The following is a 24,911-nucleotide window of genomic DNA, read 5'->3' as shown; positions in this document are numbered from 1 at the left end:
TAAACTGAATGAATGAATAAATAAATGACCAAGTATTCAAGCTGCTTTTAGTTAATTTACATCCATAAACATAAACAGGTAGGTCTCAGAATTCTCCCAGGGCATTTTCAGATTCTAAGGATGAACGATCTATTTAAATTTATCAGTGAGATTTACTATCAATGTGTATGCTGGATTCCTTTCTAGTATTTGTTGTTGCCAACTACTTTTGGCATATGTCTATGGCGATTTTCAGTCATCCATGTCATGGCTGTCCCAAAGGTGCTTTTTTCAAGAGGCAATTGGACTTTCTGCTTTTTTTTTTTAGGACATTTTGCTTCTCATCCAAGAAGCGTCTTCAGCTCTGACTGAATCCTTCCATTCCCCACCATCCAGTCACAGCTGAAGACGCTTCTTGGATGAGAAGCAAAATGTCCTCAAAGAAAAAGCAGAAAGTCCAATTGCCTCTTGAAAAAAGCACCTCTGGGACTACTTTTGGCATAGCTATATTAGTTTGAGGGCATTTAAAAATGTGGCTATAGATCGCAGGAAGTTAATTGAGGTTTTATGGACCAGCCAGTGGTGTTATTGAGCATCTTTCATTGTGTCAGGTCACAAAGCCTTGCAGTCAAAGCAAGAAGGAACCAGGAGCTGACATGCTAGACAGTGCTCAGCAACAAGATAGAGACACATGTGGATTTAGGGATCCACATAGAGATGAAGGGACATCTAGTAATGTCCCAACTATGAATCCCCTAAATGGGTCTCTAGGAACTGTAGTTAGTGATGCTGGAGCTTAGCATTTCACTAATTATAATTTGCAATATTCTTTGGAGGAAGTTATGACAGATATAATGAATTATAAAGAGTTGACATTTACACTGTACAGTTTGCTGACTGCTACTGGTGACTGCAGATTGAAAATTCCCACCAGCAACTAATTTTTTGTTTCTTTGTTTTTATTCTGTTTATGTCATATTATAGACATTGGCATTGGCCACCAAATTATATCATTTTCAGAAGGACCCCCCAAAAGGAAACTAAGCAGTACCATGCCATTCTCTTCTTATCTCTCCCCAGGGTGTAAATGACATTACATTATGATGTAGTAGCATTATTCTAGTATGTTCTGGAGGGAGTAGATTGTATCCATAAAGTGGAACACTACAGACATAGTGGCAGCAAAGAAAAAAAAAAGCATTGCTGCTATGCACTCCTTTGCATAATTTTGCAGCAAGCATCTGAGGAACCATCTCACCCCAATAGGACTAGTCTACCTCACTCGCACCAGTGAAAGAGGCCTGTTGTACTAAGGAATTCCATTGGACAGGGCCAAGGAAAACAGACTTTTCCACAGTGGCCCCGACCTTGTGGAACACTGTATCATCGGAGGTGAGAATTGCTTCTACCCTTTTGGCCTTCTGGAAGGGTATTAAAACTTGGTTTGGGTGGTTGGCTTGAGATCCCAAAGGCAGTGCTTTCTGCTGAAGGGGAATTTTTGGGTAAGAAGACCTCTTCCCTGTAGTGTCTCTTGGTTCTGATTTTTTGCATAGTTTTAAAATTCTAAATTGCTTTTCTATTTATCTTTTCATGATCTGTAAGATGCCCTTATCGGGGAGATGGATGGTATATAGATTTAATAAATACATAAATAAATTTATTAGATCTTGTGCTGAAAGCTTTCCAGCGAGAACTTTCAGTCAATCCTGGTTTGTGTTAGACCGCTTCAGATCATGGTGAACTTCAATTATGATCGGCATACTGAATACAGGACACACACAGAGAGAGACCTATGATAAAACCAAAGACCTCTTGAAATGCAATTACCTTTGCAAGTCCTACAGCCAGAAAACTAAGCTTCTTCTAATTCAGCATGTCTGTTCTTCAACAGGAGGGTTTAAATTTCTAAACATATTCATTTTACTTGGGTAGTCAGTAGAGGGGAAACACTTACTCAGAATCTGGTGACAGCTCGGAAATACTGTGGGATGTTGCAGACCGAGGTGGTGAAGTGCATGGCATGGAAGGTGTAGAAGATGCCTGTGCCACAGAAGGGGTGGGGGTGGTCTGTGGGCCTGAGGGGGTACTGGATGACTGCACTGACGACAAAGCTGAAGAGTTAAAAGAGGCTAGGATAGAAGAAAGGATGTCTAATTGCTCTGTGGAAGGGTGACGGCTAGGGATTGCTTCTAGATTTTCTCTAGAAGTTGGTCTTCTGGAGAGAAGTTCAAGATTTTCTCTAGATGGTTGCTGCCTAGAAAGAGGCTCAATATTTTCCCAAGGAGCCTGCCTGCCAGCCACTATGTCCAGATGCTCTCTTGAAGTATGCCTAGCTGATGTTAGTTGGTCCCTTGAAGATTGCCCTCTAAAAAGCAGATCCAACTGTTCTCGAGAAGTATCTCGGGCCGGCAAGGTGTCCATTCGATCTCTAGAGGCCTGCCTAAGAGGCATTGTATTAAGCCATTCTCTAGAGATTTCTCTTACTGCCCCACCGCAGTCTAGCTGTTCTCGTGACCCAAATCTACAGGGTAAAGAATCCAGATGGTCTCTAGATGTCTGCCTTCTGGGTAGAGTGTTCCTGTGATCTCTTGGATCATGTTCAGTAGCTATTTCACCTATTTTTTCTCTGGACCCATGCCTGCTGGGTATGCTTGCAAGGTGTTCTCTAGATCCATGTTGATCGAGGATTGTGTCCAGGTGTTCCCTTGACCCAGGCCTGTTCATAAGGGCATCCAATTGCTCCCGGGACCTGTGCCTGCTTGCAATATTTTCTAGGCATTCTCCAGAGGTGTTTCGGCTCAGTTGATCTCTGGACATCTGCCTTCTCATTAGCAGATCAAGCTGCTCCCGGGACGAGTAACGACTTGCTGGCTGTGAGAGGCTGCCTGTTCCTGAATAGATTCTGCCATAAGAAGCAGCCGGGACTGCCCTGTGACCCAAGGTGGAGGTTTTATACCAGGAAAGATCATTGGTCATTCTGCCCACAGATGACAGGCCTTGCAAAGTTGGAGGGTACTGGAGCCGATTCTTCAGGATGCCTACATAACAGAGTAGAAGCAAGTGAGAAGTCTAAGGCCCTCTCCTCTTGGAATTATTTCCAGGTTTTTTGTATTGATGTGATACACATCCCTGCAACAATTCTTTCTCTCCCATTTCTGTAACAGCACTCTTTTCCTCCTTATTCTGGATCAACTTTAGTCTGAAATGCATACATGTTTTTCAGTGATGTATTCCTCTTCCTCTTCCTCTCCCTCCTCCTCTTCTCTCTCTCTCTCTGGGAATCCTTGACATCACTGTCAGTCCCAATCACTTTTTCTGACTCTTGTTATCAGGCTCTACCTTGTTTGGAATAGCAATAGCACTTAGACTTATATACCGCTTCACAGTGCTTTTACAGCCCTCTCTAAGCAGTTTACAGAGTCAGCCTATTGCCCCCAACAATCTGGGTCCTCATTTTACCCACCTCGGAAGGATGGAAGGCTGAGTCAACTTTGAGCCTGGTGAGATTTGAACTGCTAAATTGCAGGCAGCCGCCAGGCAGCAGAAGTAGCCTGCAGTACTGCACTCTAACCACTGCACCACCATGGCTCATAGTTGTCTTTTCCCAAACAGTCTGTTCCTCTTGTCTATTCAAACCCTTATTTAAGACCTCCTGCTTTAACAGCATTTTTAAAAGATGATTCAAACCAATATCTATTCCTTTGCTTCTCTTCCTTAAAAAAACAAAGGTGAGGAGGAAGGAAGGGAAAGGAAAGGATTCCTTGTGGATTTTACTTTGTTAGTCATTTCTGACTATAGGGGGTGGCACTCGTCTCCCACTGAAGGTGAAAAGGGCAAAAACAATAAACTCACCCTGATTTCTTCCTGCTACCTGATCAACAAATGACTATTGCTGTTCTGCTTTAATATCTCAATAAACATAAAACCATTCAGCCATTTTATATGCAAAAACAAGATTTTTTAAAAAAATCAGAGCAAACATTTATTAAGGAAGGAAGGAAAGGAAAGGAAAGGAAAGGAAAGGAAGGAAGGAAGGAAGGAAGGAAGGAAGGAAGGAAGGAAGGAAGGAAGGAAGGAGCAGTAGCATGATGATTCAGATTCTAGATTCTAGCAACTTGACGTAAGAAGCAAGACAAAGGAAAAAAAACCTTGGTGCCTATTTCCATATCTGAGAAAATGTTGTTCTGGAGCTTCAAGCTATAAGGAAGAGTATTTTTCACAATGATGCAGTTCAGAATTAAAGCTCACATAGCAACTGGTAACTTTATCCATTTCTGGGGTGGGGGTGGAGTGTACTAGCATGTACTTTCCCTTCCATATAAGTAAACTGATGTGCCAGTGGACCTGAAGAACTGGTGTTCTGCATCTATGGGCCTCTGAGAAGGGGGATTTCTGAGCATTGTTCTGCAAGACCCCAAGTGACTACAGATAGTCCTTATTTAGTGACTGCTTTGTTTATTGACCAGTTATGACAGTGATGAAAAAGTAACTTTTCAACCAATCCTCATACTTCTTCACAGTTCTTTGAAGAAAAGCTGAAATAAGATTATAAATATAGTCATGGTTTTACTTAGCAACAATTTTGGTTAATGACTGAATTGTCGATCCCGACTGTGATCACTAAATGAGGACTACCTATAGCATAGCAATCTATTAGTTGTATGAATGTTGTTTTCAGCCACTCCTTCTGCGTACATACACACTTGAAGAAATGATTCCAAATGTTGAGATACAAAACAACACTCTGTGGAACCTCTGGTGCCAGAGTTTTGAACATATTCACCTGCACATTGTTATATGCTATCAAATGTAAATAAACAATGGTGCTCCAAAGAATTGTTTTGGAAGCACCACTTCCATGCTGGGGTGGGTGGGGAGATCCTGTCTCTGCTGTCTTGTTTTCCTAGGCCTGGCTGTGTTTCCTGGATGTCAGGGAAGAGCCAGAAGTAATGTTCCTTTCAAGTTCCAACTGAGTTGTCTTATGACACCTATGGTATTTGCTGTGAGAGGGACATTTGTCTCCTATGTTGTTGCTTTCCTCCCTTTGTTTGGTTCTGGAGGATACTTTTTTCTCACAGACCTTCTTTGCAGGGAGATTGGTAAGAGGAAGGGAATGGCTTTATAGCCATGGTGAGACAGATAGTGGGGCTAGGGTGGACATCAATGAAGCTGATAAGTAAAGAACTTGTGGAAAATGGAAGATTGTCAGAAGGGAGGGAAACTTCAGGGACAAGCACCTTAAGAGAGACGCTTGTAAATTTTGATGCAAATCATGGCTTGGATCCCTGACTATTTATCATTTCCTCCCTTTGCTTTCTATACCCTCATTGCTGCCTGCTCCACAAATGGGGGAAAGACTGTTGATGTCATGAAACCTTGTCAGTGTTTACCTGGTCCAACGGCTCATGGGATATCATGCATTGCCTGGAGAAATTGGTGAGGGTTCTGCATTCCAAGAATAGTAACTTGTTACTCTGTTGATGAATGACTGATAGTTGTTATTGAGCTGTATTGTATAGACAGGTTCCTTGCCCACACATTTATAGCCGGCACACCTGCAGTGATGGTCACTGCTTCAAAATGATAGGCATGATCAGGTGACTGAGTGGCCACTCCTTTTTATCTGAAAGTGACTGCCTACCTCAGTCATGCATGATCAGGAGCCTGAGTGGCGTAAGAGGCTAATGCCTCCTAAGGCAGCATTTAACATCCAGCTGCCTGCAATTACTGCGAGTTCAATTCTCACCAGGCTCAAGGTCGACTCAGCCTTCCATCCTTTCTAAGGTGGGTAAATTGAGGACCCAGTTTGTGGGGGCAATAAGCTGACTTTGTATAAATATACAAAAGTATGAAGGCTATTGCTTAACACATTGTAAGCCGCCCTGAGTCTCCGGAGAAGGGCGGCATATAAATCAAATTAAAAAAAAAATTATCCTGCAAACAGCCATGTAAAATAGGTTAGTCTAAGAGAGAGTAACCCCAAATTAATTGTAAGCTGATTGTGCTTTAAGTCATCTCACCTTTTCTCTGCCTTTGGGTCTGAGTGAGAGAGTTCTCATCCCCACTGGTTAAAGCCAAGTCTGGCTGGTTATTGTTGGCCGTATCCTTATTAACATCAAATCCAAGCTTCCTCTCTGAGCCCCATTTCTGAAGAGAACAGGGGTGTACCTCACATTCTCCCAGTGCTGGCCAATAGGACATCAGATCATTACCATCAACATCTAGGGAAGAACATTGCAGATGTACAGAGGGAGAGTACAAGACATCTCATAAATTAACATAACACTTTGCCATAGTATATTCTCACTCTTGAGTTGATCAAGTTGTTTTCAATGGGTGGAGTGAAATAATTAGGACCGTAGCATGCTAGCATATTATGCTTCAGAATTACTAATTGCCCAACTGTATATTTGACACTTATATTACAAATAATATACTGGACATCTCCTTGAGAAGATCACAACCTTTTTTTGCAAATTTCTATAAAGTTTTTATGAATTCTATATGCAGAGGAGCCATAACTTAATCAAGTTTATTTGAATGTATACTTATATTTTGCCTTGCAATAAAATGGAGTTCAGAAAGATCCGCTTATGAAAAATATACATATTTATTTTTAACTAATTTCCAATATATTTTATATATTTAATAATATACTCTTAGTCAATGTTGAGAAAGTCATCATTCTTTCTGTTTCTCATGTGACGTTTTGCAAAATGGCCCCACAATGTTAAAAGGAGCACCAAACAGAGAGCTTTGCTTCATCATAAATGTCAGGAGTGATACATTCTAGTGTTGCTCTAGACCAGGGGTGTCAAACTCGATTTCATTGAGTGATTAAAAAAAGACAAAGAAGTAAATGTGATCTTGAATTATGAATTCCAAAATTTTGGAACCTATCAAAGCATGAAGAAGTTTGCATTTATTGTACTTGTGCTGCAGCAGTTAAAAAAGATGTTTGCTCTAATGGAATACCAATTTACATCTTCTATATATGAGCTTGCTTCCTATCAATGCTCTGGGAAATTCTATCAATGGAATTCCATTTGGCTGAGATTTGATTGGCTGTTTAAGACTTGATTTTATTATACTATTTACTTAATAGACTTAACACACATTATCTTTTCATTTTATTTTTTGTTTCTTCCTTTGCTTTTTGCTCTGCATTTTTGTTTTCCGATTTATCATAAATATTCTGTGTTATTGCTTTCCTTTTCTTAATAGATGAAAAACAAATAAACATATAATTATACATATACAGTATGTATGTTTGTGTATATTGTTGTTATTGTAAAATATAGAGATTAAAATGTAAAAGCCTCATACAACACAATGAAGTGAAATCCAGATTAACAAAACGCAGCTCCTGAGCTCATACACCATGCTATGTCTAAACAGGTTGATTGCGACAAGAAGCTAAGGCAAGAGGTGAATTCCCTCTTCAATTCCCACAATCAAGTGAACCTTGACCTTCCTACTCTGATGTTAGCTATGCTATCATGTTGTGTCAACCCAGCCCCTGGCCATCCTGAGCCCTGCTCCCTCCCACCCACCCCAAATCCCCCATGACTCAGCATGTTCTCTTAGTCCTGGGACTTGCCTTTGGGTGCAGTGTCGCTAGGGTTGGTAAGGAGCCTCTCACTGTGGGCTGCCCTTTTGAACGGGCGCTGGAATCTGCCCCGGAGATGCACATTTTCCTCACTCTCTGAAGAGGGAATTGAGAGGCTGCGTTCTTCATCTAGGGAGAGGTCACTGTCGGAATCAGAGTCTTGATCTGGATAAGATAGGGGATATTTGAAGAGGGGGAAGAAGAGTAAGGAGGAACAGCTTCCCAGGATATGAATCACCCAAAAGTTAAATAGCTTGCAAAATGGAAAGGGTGGGTTGACTTTATAATCTACATTATAATCAACATTCAAAATCACAAAGCATGTCATCAGTCACAATGATGTCAGGTCAAGTCAGTGTGCCCACAAGATGTTTCAGTAAGAAAGACCTAGTTAGGCATAATAAACCTGTCCTTCCTTAAGAAAACCTGAGGATACTCACAGTCTTTGGTATCAGAAATATTTGATAGTCAGCATCAGTGATATTTCTTGTCAAATTGGGACCTCTGCTTTAGATCCTGGAGGGAGAACCCTCTCTTTTATACCCATTAGAAGCTACCCTTACCTGGACCTGCATCACGATGGAACATGGCTACGTCAAGGTCAGTGGGGCCAGCATGGTTGAGCAAATTGTGATCCAGAGCCGAGCCTTGATGTGCTATCATGTTCTCTCTGAAACTCAAAACACAGAATGTACATAGATCCACTGAGAGCTGGCAAAACCTAAAGTCCCAGTCCCAGTTTCAGAGCCAGAATCTATTCTAAGCCCTAGTTGGGCCTTAGATAAATACTGTTCAAAAGCAGCAGCTACCATTCCATCAGAACAGGGAAACAACAGTAATCTTACCTCTGCTGCATAACAGCAAAGGAAGCTGATTTGTAGCACACTACCAATAGTTCTATTGTACTTTATGAATTGGCACTGCAATGTGTCACCAGTTGGTGACTTGCTCCCTTCCTCCTTCTGAACTCTCATCCTGCCCCTCTTGGGGAGGGTGGAGGTCAGGTGTGAAATCCAACAGTTTCTGACAGGTTCTTGAGAACTGGTAGCGGAAATTTTGAGTAGTTTGGAGAACCAGCAAATACCACCTCTGGCTGGCCCCAATGTGGGGTGGGAATGGAGGTTTTGCAATATCCTTCCCCTGCCATACCCACCAAGCCACACCATGCCCACCAAGCCACGCCTACCGAACTGGTAGTAAATTTTTTTGAATTTCACCACTGGTGGAGGTAGGCAGACAATTAAGCCATATTTTAAGTACATATGTATCATCTTTTAGTTTACATTATAAAAACACAGGGCATATCATAATACCACACACACACAAATCCTATTGGTAGGACAATCGTATCTGTGTCAGTTTTCAAATGACCATGAATAAAAAGATTTTCAGTATATGGTTCAATTTTAATGAATATTCATGTGCTTTCTTTCTGGAGAGAGATGTCTATGGAGATTGCCAGTCATCCAGGTTGTCCCAAAGGTGCTTGGAGAGAGGGAATTCCAAAGAAAGGGCTCTTTTCTTGATTGAAATCAAGTCAAAGTCAAAGGATGTAGAGCACGTGACATCGTTTGGAGAGCCAAATTCTCCAACTTAGTGGTTAGAAAGATCAATAAAGAGGCTGGTAAAGCATTCTCCTGCATTCCAATCCTAAATTGTTTAGGGATTCATAAGTAAATGTCAAATATGTAAATGTGACATATTTGTAAAAATGGATTATAGATGTGATGATTGATTTAAAAGGGGGATTTGACATAATCATGGTCATAAAGCTACCTATGGTTACAGAAAAGTAAATTGGCTTGCTACCTTCAGGGGCTACCTGACATTTTGTATAAATGGATGAGAAACGACAGCAGGAAAAGACTGCCCCTCTGCTTATTAGCTTCCAAAGCCATCTGACTGGTTAATGCAGGGAAATGAGATGGCTCCGATAAGCTCATATTTATTATCTTTTAAAGAGTGAAAATATATGTGAATGGGGTGGGGTGGGGTGGAGAACTTTCTTAAAACCATTGGGTCAGAATCACAAGGTTTGCTTCTTTGTACAATTCATCTCCCTCTGTCAACATCCATTTTGTATACCTACTATGCCTCAATGAAACTCTAGCTGAGTATATATTGGGGAATGGAGGGAAGAACCATCAATGGAGCTCGTAATGATGGTATTAGTGCATTATTATCTAAGTGGCTTTCAAACCCTTGCTCACATGCAAAACACAATATTTAAGGCCTAGGAGTCTGCTATGGGCCCTAGAAGGAATGGTACTCTTACTAAGCCACAGTCAATTCTCCTTAGATAAATTTATTTATTTACTTATTAAAACTTATCCCACCTTTCCGTAGGAAAAAAAACCCCGTGCCAAATCATGCATTCAGACATGCCTTGGAGAAGCTTCCTACCTGAGGTAGCCCCGTTGGCTAGAATGAGTACGGCCTGAGCGCACACTGCTAACAGATGAGATTGTGGAGGCTCCTAGGGTGATACGAATGAGCCCGCTCTCCTCAAACAGTGCTGTGTTGTTGTAGGCATTGTGGCCCTGACATGGAAGAAGAACATAGGAAAGTGACAAGAGGCATCTATTTGACTGTCTGTATATTAAGATGACAACCTGCCTTGAGCACCAGCTTCAATAGTAGGAAGAAGGCCTGAGTCACTCAGGAATATCAAAGCACTGGCCTAGAGTAATCAAGTGAATAGGTAGAATAAAGTGTGAAGAATAAATAGTAATCAAGTGAATAAATAAGGCACTGCTTAAGGACTCATTAGGGGAAAGGTCTATTTGAATGGGGAGATGTGCAACAAATGAATCTCTTTTTATCTCCACCCAGTCCATACCTGGCCACTTCTGGGAGCTTCTTCGCCTTTCTTGGCCAGGCAGGCCCCTTTCCAGGCTTCCAGGAACTCCTTGTTCAGTGCACAGAATAGAATCAGTGTTGCCAAACCCTGCAGAGAAAAAGAGAGAGAACCACTCAGGATCATGGGAAATACTTCCAGACACTAGCCTCCACTGGATTAGTAAACAAGTATGCTTCCTGTCTATGGAGATTCTCAATCATCAGGTCAGGGTTGTCCCAAAGGTGCTTTTTTCAAGAGCCTTCTTGGATGAGAAGCAAAATGTGTTCAAAGAAAAACCAGAAAGTCCAGTTGCCTCTTGGAAAACCACCTTTGGGACAAGTATACTTCTCCCCACCTCTAAATAGATTTCTTTAGATAGGAAAACATTCAGGAAATACATGGGAGAAGAAACTTGATTGATATATTTTTTTTGTTTAGTTTACTTTATTGTCATTGCACCTCATACAACGAAATTAAATGCCATCTCCAGTGTATATTATAACTATAAAAAATAAAACACAAACACACATCCTTCACATTCTATACAATTGAACTAGTAGTGGGTTTCAAAACCAGTCGCTACCGGTTTGCTCATGCATGCGCGGAAGCGTCCGGGTGGGCGGGCGGAGTCTCCCGCCGCCACCGCTACCAGTTTGCTTGATCCAGGGCGAACTGGTAGCAACCCACCATTGAATTGAACTGAAAACCCGATATTGCATTAATATTGCACTATTGTAAATAAAATAGTGGTCACCCTAAACCACTAACATAAAGCATCCAGATCAGATTGCCTATATCACCAGGCACAGGGCCATGTATACTCATGGCAGTCATTCTCCAGAGTCTCAGGCCAGGATTTAAACCTAGCTCAGCCTTCCAGCCAATACCATTCATGAGATACAGAGGTGGATTAACAAAACTGATCATCTAGCATTCTATTGTATGAATGTAACAATCAAAATATTCCTCCCTATTATATAACCCACATATAGGAATAAGAAAACTCTAGCCCTCCAAGGGTTATTGAACTCAATGCTCAACAACTAAAGGTGAGCATAGACAACGGTAAGAAATGCTGAAATTTGTAATTAGGCAGTTTCCAGAGGTTATCTTCCCATCCCCATGTGTTTAAACTGTGTTATTCTTAAATTCTGTAGCAAAAAGAAATGTAATGATTTACTTTCCACTAGAGGGAGAAATTGGCTTATTTATGAACAATAAAAAACCCAGAACAGAAGCATCTTAATCTCCTGTATGTCTGTAGCACTCAGTAGAGTCAAAGAAAGTCTTAGTAAATTAGCAAATGAACAGTACTGAAAGAAATTGACAGCCGGTTACCATCAAGTAACTTACTGTAAACTCAATGTTTACACTAATAAAAGCATAAAATGCATGCTAAAATAACAAACTAAATACAAAAAGCTAATGCAACAAATAAAAGTGCAATAAAAATGCAGATGGGTGCAAATAATGGCATGCCTCAATCCCCAAATGTCCTCTGAAATACTTTAGTTTTGAATGATTTTGGGAATGTCGACTGAGAGGGTGCTAATGTAATTTCAAGAGGGAAGGTATTCAGAATATGGGGACTGCACCTGCAAAGCATTGTCTCATTTATCTCAGGAAACTGGAGGACTTTTCTGGGGTACATATAAGAGGTGTATAAGTCACCTCTATGGGGAGAAACCATATCAGGTTTTATAAATTAAACTCTTTGAGCTATACCAGAAATATACTGGCAACCAATGCAGTGACTTTTCAGTACAGTATAAGTGTTATATGATTATGGTGACTCTGGTCTAGGAATGTACAAGCCATTGCATTTTGGACCAATTGGAGTTTGGAGTGAACTTCAAAGGTAGCCCACATGTAGAATGTAGTGTTGTAATCCAGCTAGTGGTGTTAAGTGCATAAATCACTGTTGCCGGGGCTTCCCCTGGTGCAGCACTTGAAGTTTTTTTAAAAAAAAAATTTTTGATTTATATGCCACCCTTCTCCGGAGACTCAGGGCGGCTTACAATGTGCTCAGCAATAGCCTTCATCCTTTTGTATATTTATACAAAGTCAGCTTATTGCCCCCACAACTGGGTCCTCAATTTACCTACCTTAGAAAGGATGGAAGGCTGAGTCAACCTTGAGCCTTGGCGAGATTCGAACCTGCAGTAATTGCAGGCAGCTAATAACTAATAACAGGGTGCTTTAGACCACTGTACTACCAAGGCTCCCAAGACTACCAAGTTGGAAGAAGTCCTTTTGACCACAGCTTCCCACCTGCCTGTTTAGCAATAGCCGTGAATGCAGGATGAAACCCAAGTTATGGACTCTCTTTTTCATAAATGGAAGTTATAACTGGAACTGACAGAGAAATCCTTCTACATGACCAAAAGCTCTGCCTTGCTTCATCCCCATCAGCATTCAGATATAAAGTCAAGATTTCCAGAGCATTTCCAGCATTTTATGGGATGAAGATATAACGCTGTGTATCATCAGTGTGCTGATGATGTCTTGCCCTAAATTAATAGATGATCCATCCCAGCAATCTCATATAGATGCTAACAGGAGAAGAAGGAAGAGCCCACATGTGAACATCCCTTGGGCTGATCTTTCTTTGCTACCAGCTGGAATTCTTTTTTTTTTTAAATTAAATAAATTTTTATTTGTTTAAAAGTACAAACAAAACAGAACTAGTGACAACAAAACATACAGAACAAAACATGTAAACAAAGATTTCAAATATACGTTTTGTCAAATATATATTGTCAAATAAACAACAGTAATGTATGTTCTTATTTGTGTTTTGACTCTTCCCTGTTTGATTTTACTCATATATCTATCTTTATGATTCATTGTTAATTTATGTTAGTGATTTATGTTCCTGTTTCTGTAACTCCAATTACTCCCTATTCTTTTTTCCTTTTTCTATTTTTCAACCAGGTATACCACTTTTCCTATACTAGATAATAATCATGTTCCTCTTTATCTTGTAATTCTTTTGTAAGTCTGTCCATTTCTGCACATTCCATAATCTTATTAATTACTCTATCTTCTGTCGGTGTGTCACTACTCTTCCAATTTTGTGCAAAAATTATTCGTGCTGCTGTTATTATATGGATGATTAAATATTTTATTTCCTTTTCATATTGTCCATTTATTATACCTAGAAGAAAGGTTTCCGGTCTCATTTCTAATCTTCATTGTGTGATTTCTTCTACTTGTGTTCTAATCATTTGCCAGTATTGTTTTGTTTTTGGACAGGTCCACCACATGTGGTAATAAGTTCCTTTATAAAATTTACATTTCCAGCAAGTTGGAGAAGTGTTGGGGAACATTCTTGCCAATCTGGCTGGAGGGAGGTGCCACCTATAGAACATTTTGTACATGTTTTCTTTATATGGTACAGACATTGTTAATTTATAATTTATTGTCTATAATTTTTCCCAATTGTTTAATTGGATATTGTAGCTGAAATTCTTTGCCCAAATTATCATATTTTCTTTGACCACTTCTTCTTCTAATTTGTATTCTTGTAAATAATTATAAACTTTTTTTATCAATTTATCTTGTGATCCTTGTAAAATTCTATCTAATTCGTATTGACCATTTTGGAATCCAAATTCAGCTAAATCTTTCTTATATTTTGATTTTATTTGTAGATATGGCCACCAGTCAATATCCATACCCATCTCCTTCAATTCTTCTCTTGTTCTTAGTTCTCCTTGGTTGTTTAGTAAATCTTTATATGTTCTCATTTTGGTGATGTCCATGTTCAGCTACCAGCTGGAATTCTATCCTCTCAGGAAGTTGTGGACCTATTGAAGTACAGTGCCCCCAGCTCCAAGGTTTCACGGGATATTATGGTTGACAATATGCACTCCCTCAAACCAGAACCCAACAAATATAATCAACTACACTGACCAATGTCATATCTACCCCTGGCTTGAGTTTGAATCTGGACTGATCCAGTCCAAATAATCTGCTTCTTCAAGAGTGTTCTATATCTGGCTTCTCACTAAGAGCAGGTTGGAGACCAGACCAGAATTGTCCAAAATTGGTGGATCCTCAGAGTGAGGGTACCACCCACACATTCAAGGAAGATGGCAAAGCATCATCCCTCAAAGAGTGTTGGCCACTTTGGTGGTCCCACCCATTACATTCCTCCATGATACCTTAAAGGAGCCATGAGAACATGAATCAAGTTTTTCAGTGGCAGACATAACAATTAGAAAGTACCCTCTTCATTTCATTATTCTCCATAGGCTGAAACGAATTTCAGACAAATTGCAACACCAGATTCTGTCAATGAAGAGTTGCTAATAAGTGAATGAGAGCAATTTTATCGCCACAGTATAGTCTCAGTGACCTGGCTACAGCTCTTTCTAGCCGTCCTTCCCCAATAGGGAATGGGCAACCCTAAACAAGGCCACTGAATGCAATCCACTGATGCAATAAAAATGGAGAACCATCTGCATTTTACCTTTCCTATTGTCAGGGTGCAAGTTCAAGCATGAATTCATACCCACATTCAGTCAAATTCACATTTCATTTTCCCTCTGCTGGCTTCTGCTATTTCATCTCTTAGAGATTCTCCATTATGACTGTTACTTTTTAAAAAGATATATAGATTTTATTCTTCCCTTCCTCTTCACTTAATCCTCAATTGCTCTTTCTAATGATAATTAAATACAGTATATTCAGCATTTTTATTTCCAATTGATAGACTATCATCCTTCATCATTCCATTTGCTATGTGATTGGTGCTTGTTGTCTAATGATACTTATGAAACTAAAAATTAATAAATATTGTACTCTTTGCTGTCTTCTGCAAATATCCAGCTCAGTTTGCAAAGTGGTCATACTGTACATCATTAGCACAGAAAACTGGAGCAATCAGCCTAGCTCAGCACAGAAGACCACCCATGAAAACATGCAGGGAGATTTGCAGACACAGTGCCTTGGACCCAGGAATATTTCAATATCTTTAGCATAAGTGAAGGAGAAATGTTTCTCAGACAGCAGCTTCAAGGTTTGTCTGGAGAACTGCTGAGGATTAGCGAGCTCTGCAGGATAGTTGCCAGCAGAATAGAGACACCTTCCTCTCTTGATGGCTTCATAGTTTTCACCCAATCATCAACCTAGTCCAGAGAGTTACCTGAAGACTGCAGAGGATAGTGTAGAGGTAGTGGAAAGCCAGGACACTGTTGTTGATAGCCAAGAGACCAAAGAGCCAAGCAGTGCTAATAACTAGAAGCAGAACGAAGGAGCTTCGCATCGTCATGCTGGAGACAGACAGAGAGAAAGAACCCCCCAGAGAGGCAGACATGGAAGTTAGAATATGTGGTTAAACTACAGGTTGAGATACTGTTGCAGAAAGATCAGTAGCGTTAGCCCACTCATCATAGTTCCGACATAAAACACACCAGGAAATGGCTCCAACATACATGGCTCAAGCAATAAGCGAGCAGTGTTAAGACTCACAGTCCCTGCCTCCAGAAACATCATTTTTTGAAGAGGCAGAGGACATCTGGAAGACTGGAAAGCAGAATTTCTCAAGACTGACAGCAGGCAAAGTGTTTTATATTTTTAATTAGAAGAGGAAAAAACACTTAAGGAGAAGGTGAACTTTGATGAACAAATGTTTGCAACAAAGGTTAAGCTGCAGAGCAAGTTTTTGCCTTAGCAGATAATTGTAATGACTGTAGTTAATACTCACAGCACAGCTTTCTTCTTGGCTTCCTTTTGTCCTGGTGAGCACAGCATCTTTGCCACCAGAAGAAACATAACCCCATTCATCTGGAAACAAACTCAGTGATTAGTGACAGTAGCTTTGGCACTAAGCAAAACAGATCACTCACCAACTTTATCCTCCCTATGCCATTCTCCTCCAGACATACTTTCCTTGGCAGGATAACTAACTAGCTGGTGTAGCTAACATGATCAGACCCTGAATACAAGCCTTCTGTGCACTAATTCCTTTCTAGAATTGTGATAGACCCCAAAAAGTGCAGAAAGCACAACAGAGGAGTCCCCCAGTCCTTCCAAAAGATTCATTAGTGCTAGTCTCCAGGAGTAGCATGAGAGAGATATTAAAAGGAAAATAAAGACTAAGTGGTAGAAAGTTGAAAAAAAAAGAGCATGGTGTAAAAGCCCACGTAGTCATGGCAAAGAATGGAAGCCCGGGGATGGCAAATCAGGGAGCAGATATGCTGAGAATGGAAAAGGAAGGGCTTCAACCTAGCATCCTGGCTAAGCAACTGGACACACTTGCATGGCTCCAATTATTCAGGAGTTTTGCAGAACAGATTAATATAAATCAGTCACGAGAAGTCCTTACCAGAACGACAAGAGCTATGGGCCCTGCAAAACTCCAAATCAGTTTGTCATGGATGGAAATCCAGCAGAAATCTGGGTTCCCGTAGCCTTCTGGATCCAAACCAACTGATAATCCTGAATAACAAAAAAAGAAAAAAAAAGAAAAATTCTATACTACAATTTACATGCCCCTGATCAAGGTATGTTGCCTCTGGAAATGCTCCTCCCCCCACCCTGGATTTTCTTGGTTCTGATGAAGAAAAAGCTGGAATGTTGCAAGCAGAACTATCCACAACTCTTGCTTAAGATTTCATTTATCTGCATAGATACTGAGATACTGTTCCTAATCACCTCATAAAAGTAAACTGGATCTTGAACTGTGAAAGTTGAGAATACAATAAAGAGTCTTTACATATTTTAAGGACTGGCAATCAATAAAATGTAATTTGGGAATGAAGGATTATATGCGGTTTCTCCTATATTTGGACAGCTTTCCAGCTGCAACATCTCTCTCTGTCTCTCTGTCTCTCTCTCCTTCTCTCTCCCGCCCGCTCTCTCTCCCACCCCCCTCTCACACACACACTACAACTGGTGTCATCTTCAACCAACCATGCTGGCTGGGAGGGTAATTAGGAGGGCAGTTGAATATATCTTGACAACAGAAGCAGGGCAGGAGACCACAGTTTTACACACTATGCAGGTTTAACATATCTACTGAAGGACCTATACTGCCTTTCTGAATCAACCTTTTCCAATCCAATGTTGGGACTGTAGCTACCAATTTTCCAGAACAGGATTTTGAGGATTACTAGATGAGCTGTGGCCTGTGACTCATTGTTTCAGATATATTTCCTTACTGAATTTCTCAATAGCCTTCAACAATGGCAGACCTTCTAATGCACTTGAAAAGTTCTTAAAAATTCAGTTGAAAGTAAGCCCATGTTGAACTGTAAAGCACAGTCATTGACCATAAAACAGGAAATATTTTATGCTATTTTGTATTAAGTCATAGCATGCTTTACCATAATATTATGTCATAAAACATTTCATAAAATTTGCCAAACTTCAATTCCATAGGAGTCATGGGTCCCGGATTTTGCACACATTCTGTATGTTAACCATTTTGAGTTATCTTGGTTAAAAAAAATTGCTCTGTGATGCACCTTTTCACCAAGTTAAAGCTTACAGACACAGGAGCTTTAGTAGCATAGAGATCTGTGGAGTATGCTAGAGAAACTCTTTTGTTTTAAGTACATCTGTACTTACCAGTGATTATGGCAGGGACTCCCCAGCCAATGGCATAATAGAACCTCATAGCTCCATAGTTAATGTTGCGAGCTTCAGTCTGCATGCGGTAAATATGAAGGCCTTGCACAAAGAGCCAAGCGAAAGTAGAGAGAAAGAAGTAGTGCAGCAGGATAGCGATCACAGTGCAGAGGAACTGAAAAAGTAAAATCAACACCATCCAAACAAAGTCCTCTACAAATTATGCTTCTGGATGACTAATTTGTTCTGGAATTAATATTGCAAAAACACTTTTCTTAAATTCTTCTTTGAGTTTGGGGAGGGGGTCTGTCAGATTGCAGTGCCACATTCCCTCTGATCTAAATTGTTTCATTGACATGATTACACTGGTGCACAGAATGTGATGTTTAGTACTGACATCTCCAAGAGGAGAATCAGGAGCAAGAGTCATTTCTGGGGAGTATACATTTGCTAAAATAATAAACAAGTAAATAAAATGATCAGACGTGTATCATGACTTACATCCTTGTGTCAAACAACAAACTGCAAGTACATAATCGCAACATTTATGCATTATATCACCATGAACATTATATTTTGGACATCACCACAGCTAGCTGCAGAGACTGCTGGATACTGAATGAGGGTTTCAAAATATCCAATAAAATGAATGTTTAATAAGTTTATATCCACAATTTGGGGAATGTGTTGATAGATTTATATACCGTGTTTCTCAGAGAATAAGACTGAGTCTTATTTCCTTTTAGACTAGAAAATAAGCACTTGGGCTTATTTTTGAGTTGGTCTTACTTTTTTTGAGGTGCAGCAGGCCAGACTCGGTGAGCTTGATGTGCCATGGATGCACCATTGCCTCCATTCCGAACCTTCAGCATTCGGAATGGAGGCTTTTGGCGAACTGGAGGAAAATGGGGAGGGGTTTTTTCCTGCCTGTCATCCATTCCTCAAGCTCAGCACAGACTGAGGAAAGGATGACAAGCAGGAAACCCCCCCCCTCCCCATTTTCCTCCCGTTCGCCAAAAGCCTCCTGCATGCCTCCCAAAAACAGGGAAAAAGCAAAGCAGCTGGCTGCAGGGCTGCCAGCTTTGGGGAAGCGGCCCAACAAGCAGAAGCGCTGTGCCCAGAAAGAGAAGGGCAAAAGTAGTATTTGCACTGACCCAAGGGGCCAGTGGGCTGCAGCCGGACAGTTGCCCCCAGCCCACACCGCCACTTGTGCTGGCCACACCCCCAGGCTTATTTTCAGGGTAAGGGTAATATTAGGCCCACCTACCCAAAAATTAGGGTTGGGCTTATTATTGGGGTGGGTCATGTTTTCAGAGAAACATGGTAGATATTTGAATATATGAGCAATTTGTCCAGTCCCAAACTCACTAATTTTATAACCCCAATTTCCTACTTTTCAAGTTCTGGGAGATGAGGTCTTCTTAGGCCTATTGTTTTCCATCCAATGAAGCTCCTATTTGCTTCCTAAGATGTTACCCACCAGGGCTCTTGCTTCTCTTCTTTGTTCCATCTCACCTGATTTTCAGTGCGATTGATACCGAAGAGGAACAGTAACTCAGAGAAGAAGAGAGTGACAGAAATGTTGCAATGGATTCCCCGAGTATTGGACTTGAGACCTTTCAGGCATATCAGAAAGAAGAAGGTCAGCAGCAGACATAGAAGAGAAATAGATGTCAAGGAATAAGTCACAATGGCCAGCGTCTCCAAGTCACCTTCCAGTTGCTGTAAGAAAAAAACCAAGCGCAAGAGGAAAAAATCAGGTAGCTTGTTGGCATCATAGATGTCTATTACACCAATATCTTAAAATCATTATTCCGTCACAATGAAGAAAACAGTCAATCAAACTCATTAAAAATAAAGCTTTGTATTAAAAGGTAATGCATTTGTATTAAAAGGTAATTTCAAGTCAAGTTTGACTAATAGTAAGTTTGTGAACACCTCCATGTTGTTTTTTTGGCAATGATGTAGCAGTGGTTTGTTACTGTCTTCTCACAAGGGGTGTCTTTTTGACTTATCAGTCTAGCTTTTAATCTTGATGTTTCCTGGTAGCTTCTCACCCAAGAATTAATTAGGCTTGAACTAGTTCAGGGAAAGGACCTAGGAAAGGCCAGGCAGGTGCTGCCACCTGCTGAGGCATAAATCCATATACATATTTTGTTTAAAATATTTCTAGCTCTAATTTCTGCCTGATAACAAGTCTGCAAATGAAAAATACATATGTATCACATAGCATGATAAATGGTGATGGATGCAGCAAGTAGAACAAAAGTTTTTTAGAATTTAGAATAAAAGAGTTGGAAGGGACCTTGGAGGTCTTCTACTCCAACCCCCTGCTTAGGCAGGAAACCCTACACCACTTCAGACAAATGATTATCCAATCTCTTCTTAAAAACTTCCAGTGTTGGAGCATTCACAACTTCTGGAGGCAAGTTGTTCTACTGATTAATTGTTCCAACTGTCAGGAAATTCCTCCTTAGTTCTAAGTTGCTTCTCTCCTTGATTAGTTTCCACCCATTGCTTCTTGTCCTGCCCTCAGGTGCTTTGGAGAATAGCTTGACTCCCTCTTCTTTGTGGCAGCCCCTGCTGTGTCAGTTATGATCTTTCTAAGAAATGAATTAGACATAGAATATGCATTGCATACTCAGGTATATGTCCTATTCAAGAATGACAAACAACATATATAGTTAAGGCAGATCAGAATACACACACACACACACACACCCCAATTTCAAAAGAAGAAAACCCAGGCAAAAGTCTAATTCCAGATTTAAGTTTTAATAAAACAAATTGAGCAAGTGTGCGAGTACATCTCTTATTTCTCCTCATAACGATAAGGCAAAGTTGTTTGCTGGGTTTTTTTCACACTTACATCCATCGTCCATTGGATAACCATTTGTCTGAAGTGGTATAGGGTTTCCTGCCTAGGGAGGGGGTTGGACTAGAAGACCTCCAAGGTCCCTTCCAACTCTGTTATTCTGTCCTTAATTTTTTTTTTTAAACTGTCATTTATCTAACTACCAGTATGTCCTTTTTTCAGCTCTGTTCTTTCAGGACCAAGTGAGATGCAACATAACATTCAGTGTATATACAAAAGTTCTGATTTTATAACCAAAAATGAAAATTGTGAACAGAAGTGAATTCTGTTTTGCCCAATGATCTTCAACAGCAAATGCTGTTAAAGCAGGTTTTTTTCTCCCCATCCTGTAATAATACAAGATGTAAACAAGGTTGTAGGGTGAAAAAATGGTTCAATATTACATGGTAAGAGGAAGAAGTTACACATTTTCTCATCCTATGTAGTAAATTTAGTTCAACCTCCAATCAGCAAGCACATGAGGGACCAAATACCGTATTTTTTGGAGTATAAGACACACTCCCCCCCAAAAGTAGGTGAAAATTTCGGTGCTTCTTATAGACCAAATAGGGCCTGGTTTTGGCCTCCCATCCCTCTGTGCATCACATTTTTGCCCTCCCCAGCCCCTGGAAGCACTCTGCAGGCCAAAAATGGGCCTGTTTTTTGTGAAAATGGATCATGCAAAGCACTGCAGAGTGCTTCTGGGGACCGGGGAGGGCAAAAGTGTGATGCGCGGAGGCCAAAAGCTATTTTTTTTTGTTTATTTTCCTCCTGTAAATCTAGGTGCATCTTATAGTCTGGTGCGTTTTATAGTTGGAAAAATACAGTATATTCTATGATTACAGGTAGACCTCAACTTACAACCACAACTGAGACCAGAATTGTTAAGCAAGGCAGTTGTTAAGTAGCTTATGATTGATTTTATTATCTTTTTGCCATGGTTGTTGAGTGAATCATTGCAATGGTTAAATGAACCATGCAGTCATTAAGAGAATTAGGCTCCTCCCATTGACTGCTTGTTGTGAGCCAGTTGGAAAGGTCACAAATTGTAATCTTATGACTCTGGGATGCTGCAGCCATCGTAAATGCAAGCCAAGTGCAATTTTGACCATGCAACAGTGGGATGTTGCAACAGTTTTAAGTCTGAGGACTGGTTGTTGTCACTTTTTTCAGGACCATTGTAACTTTGAATGGTTGTAAATTAAGGTGTACGTCTACTCCACTGGGGCATTTTCTTCACTGGTGAAGAAATATAAAATACTTTTTCATGTGCTGCTGAAGAGCAGATGCTCTTTGCTTGAAGAAACCCAGTTACCTCTCGGTGGGAGCTGTCCATCAGCACCCCAAAAGTACCAAATTGGGAGCAATGGCAGCGGACATGAGTGGTGTTTCGGTGCACAAGTTCACAATCCCGTGCTGTCCAGAAGCCAGTGGGCTCAATCCTGCAGTTACAAAGAAATCCATAAAAAGATACAGTTCAAAGGAAAGATTGTTAATGTTTGGGGGGTTTTTTTAGAGACAAGCATACATTGCAGTACAGATACTGTGATGAATGTAAGACGATGACCATACAGTATTTATGCCAAATGTAGCTTTCATTAACTATAGGTTAAGTCAGGGTTTCTGAACCTTAGCAACTGGGTAGATCTCAATTGGCTGGGGAATGCTGGGAGTTGAGTTGAGGCCTCTAGCAGCAGATGCCTGAATTTGATTAATTTCATTCTCAACAGGTGAGACCAAAGAGAATCAATAATCTTGCCACTATGCTATTTTAATTCACTCCACACCTATAGTCCATAGCAGACAAAATTCCAAAACACACCTTAAAAAAGATAAAAGAAAACAAATCTATCTCCTTTTCTATTGATAAGTAATTGTTATGATGCAGACTGAAATAAAACTCACTTTTCAATTTAATTCATTATATTAATTAATGAGTTTGAAATCTGTATAGACATTTCCATCTGCATTCCAAACGAGTGGTATAATGTTGAATTATGTCACTGGTTTAAATCTAGAAGCCAATAACTTGTTAGGATTCTCTCCCTTTTTCCAAAATTGTTTCCACATTCAGTGCAATCCAAATTGTTTTAGAAACTCTAAATAGACCAAAGATCAATATCAATCTGGAAATAGATAAAATATATAAAGTGATTATATTTTTTTCATTTTGAGCTTCAGCCTCCTTAATTTTGTCCTTACAAACTTGGCCTGACAATTTGTAATCCTTAATTATTAGTGTCTGTTTCTATATTATATACAGGTAGTCCTCAACTTCCGACTATAATTGAGGTCAAGATTTATATTGCTAAGTGAGAAGTTTAAGTGAGCTTTGCCTCATTTTATAATTTTTCTTGCCACAGTTGTTAAGTGAATCGTTGCAGTTGTTAAGTTAATAACCTAGTTGTTAAGTATAAAAATAAAAAAGCTGGTGATTAATAAATTCTGAATCAGTACATCTCATTAGCCTGAATTCCAGAAATATTTTCCATTGTTTTCGTTTCTTCAACTTGTAATAGTTTTCTTGCCAGATTCCCACTATTTCTGTTTAGTACTTTTGGAAAATATTCTAATTGTTCATCATGGAATTGCCTCATCTTCTGTTTGTAGTAAACCTGTGTAGCAAATTACCTCACTGGTATTCTACTTTAACTCCTTTTGTTCTTATCCAGGTGTATTCAATAGGATTCCAATATTCAGTGACCTGTATTTTTTCACAGATACATAGTACCTTCACCTACCATGCCCTCCCACCTCCTTATATCTTGGGTCTATTTTTTTAACAGATAATATTCTCTATTAGTTATAATTCCAAGTAGTATCATAATTCCCATTAAATTTCTGCAATATCTATATGGCCAAAATTGTCTATCCACGTTGGGATTTCCAACTCCTTATCAGTAAAATGTTTACACTCTGGAAATCAGAAATGATACTGTTTGTACTGCTGTGAGTGCCAATACATAGTGGTTCTCATTCTTTGGCAATTATTCAAATTTAATGTTTTTTTCAACTTGGAAGTTATGAATTACCTGAGGTCACTGCAGTAGAGGAGAACTCAGTGAAAGCATTTTCCATACACTTGCTACATCATACCCATTCAATATAGCAATACCCATTCAATATAGTGATCAATGAGTTAGCTGTAAGCAATGGGATTTGCAGTCCAATTTATCTGGAAAAGACTAGCAGGGGGAACAATAGAGTAGAACCTATGTTTTCTATCTTGAACGACAACAACCTGGACCATGGCTTCCATAAGTCTTTCCAGAAGCCTGAAGATACATGGATACATGGCTCCATTGAAGAGGGACTTGACTCACAGTCAACTTACTGGCTAGAGTGATTCCACTGAACGCAGAGGGGCTTGCTGCGGTTGGCTGTCTCAAGCAGGCGGAATTCTAGCATGAGTGGCTCCTCCAAATTGTTCTGCAGAAAAGTGTGGTTGCTGAACAGAGATACAGTCACAATGGGGGAGTTCATCACAGGGTTTTTGGGCAACCTGTATGGAACCAAGAAGCCTTGTTATTTGGCAACACCATCAAGGCTGGATTGTTTCAGACAGCAATACTGATATCCAGTGTCACAACAATCCGATTGTGATATTGTTGATCACAAACAAGTTTGCCTTTATCCATAAAACAAATCACAGGCATTTAAAGTTGGTAGGAACATGCCAGAATTCTGCAAAGAACTCAGTAGAGAAGGAAGACTAATACCTAAGGTTGCGCCGATCCACCTGATAGCGGGCAGGCAAAAGTCCACCCAGGGTGCGATAAATGATGAGAATGAGGATGGTTACAGCAGGCTCAGATTCTTGCAGAGAATGCTTTGGGGGAGGACTTTCCATTGTGACATTGTTTTCAGTATTAATTGATGCCGCTATTGTCATGGTGGGAGCTGGAATCGAGACAGCAAAACAAGAAGGAATCAATAGCACAGTTGCCCTTGAAGAAAGACAAAGGCCAAGGAAGGAAAGACCTGAAACTATCAGTGTGTTATTTCCCAAGAATCTTAAATCAACCTTCCCAATCTGCCTGTTCCTGATGTGTTGG

At 40.1% G+C, this 24,911-nt stretch overlaps 1 protein-coding gene across 1 annotated transcript in view; it reads right to left on the bottom strand.

Moving 5' to 3' along the window:
• The window catches only part of CELSR3 (cadherin EGF LAG seven-pass G-type receptor 3), a 151,561-nt gene that overhangs the window by 44,178 nt on the left and 82,472 nt on the right, over positions 1-24,911 (bottom strand). Inside the window, exons 21-34 of the mRNA XM_087885169.1 lie at positions 24,576-24,756; positions 24,191-24,358; positions 22,172-22,298; positions 19,518-19,724; positions 18,003-18,177; positions 16,759-16,871; positions 16,138-16,217; positions 15,577-15,703; positions 10,428-10,535; positions 9,992-10,128; positions 8,152-8,258; positions 7,580-7,747; positions 6,000-6,200; positions 1,934-3,017 (exon numbers count right to left, since the gene is read on the bottom strand). Of these exons, the coding sequence (XP_087741295.1) occupies positions 1,934-3,017; positions 6,000-6,200; positions 7,580-7,747; positions 8,152-8,258; positions 9,992-10,128; positions 10,428-10,535; positions 15,577-15,703; positions 16,138-16,217; positions 16,759-16,871; positions 18,003-18,177; positions 19,518-19,724; positions 22,172-22,298; positions 24,191-24,358; positions 24,576-24,756 (2,983 nt within the window). The remainder of the gene's footprint in view (positions 1-1,933; positions 3,018-5,999; positions 6,201-7,579; positions 7,748-8,151; positions 8,259-9,991; positions 10,129-10,427; positions 10,536-15,576; positions 15,704-16,137; positions 16,218-16,758; positions 16,872-18,002; positions 18,178-19,517; positions 19,725-22,171; positions 22,299-24,190; positions 24,359-24,575; positions 24,757-24,911) is intronic.

Source organism: Pantherophis guttatus, chromosome 2 (genome assembly GCF_059756535.1).
Source record: "Pantherophis guttatus breed Tessera chromosome 2, ASM5975653v1, whole genome shotgun sequence".
In the NCBI taxonomy this organism is placed as follows: Eukaryota; Metazoa; Chordata; class Lepidosauria; order Squamata; family Colubridae; genus Pantherophis; species Pantherophis guttatus.
Note: the sequence above shows the minus strand (reverse complement) of the source record. Positions and strands in the feature narration are given on the sequence as shown.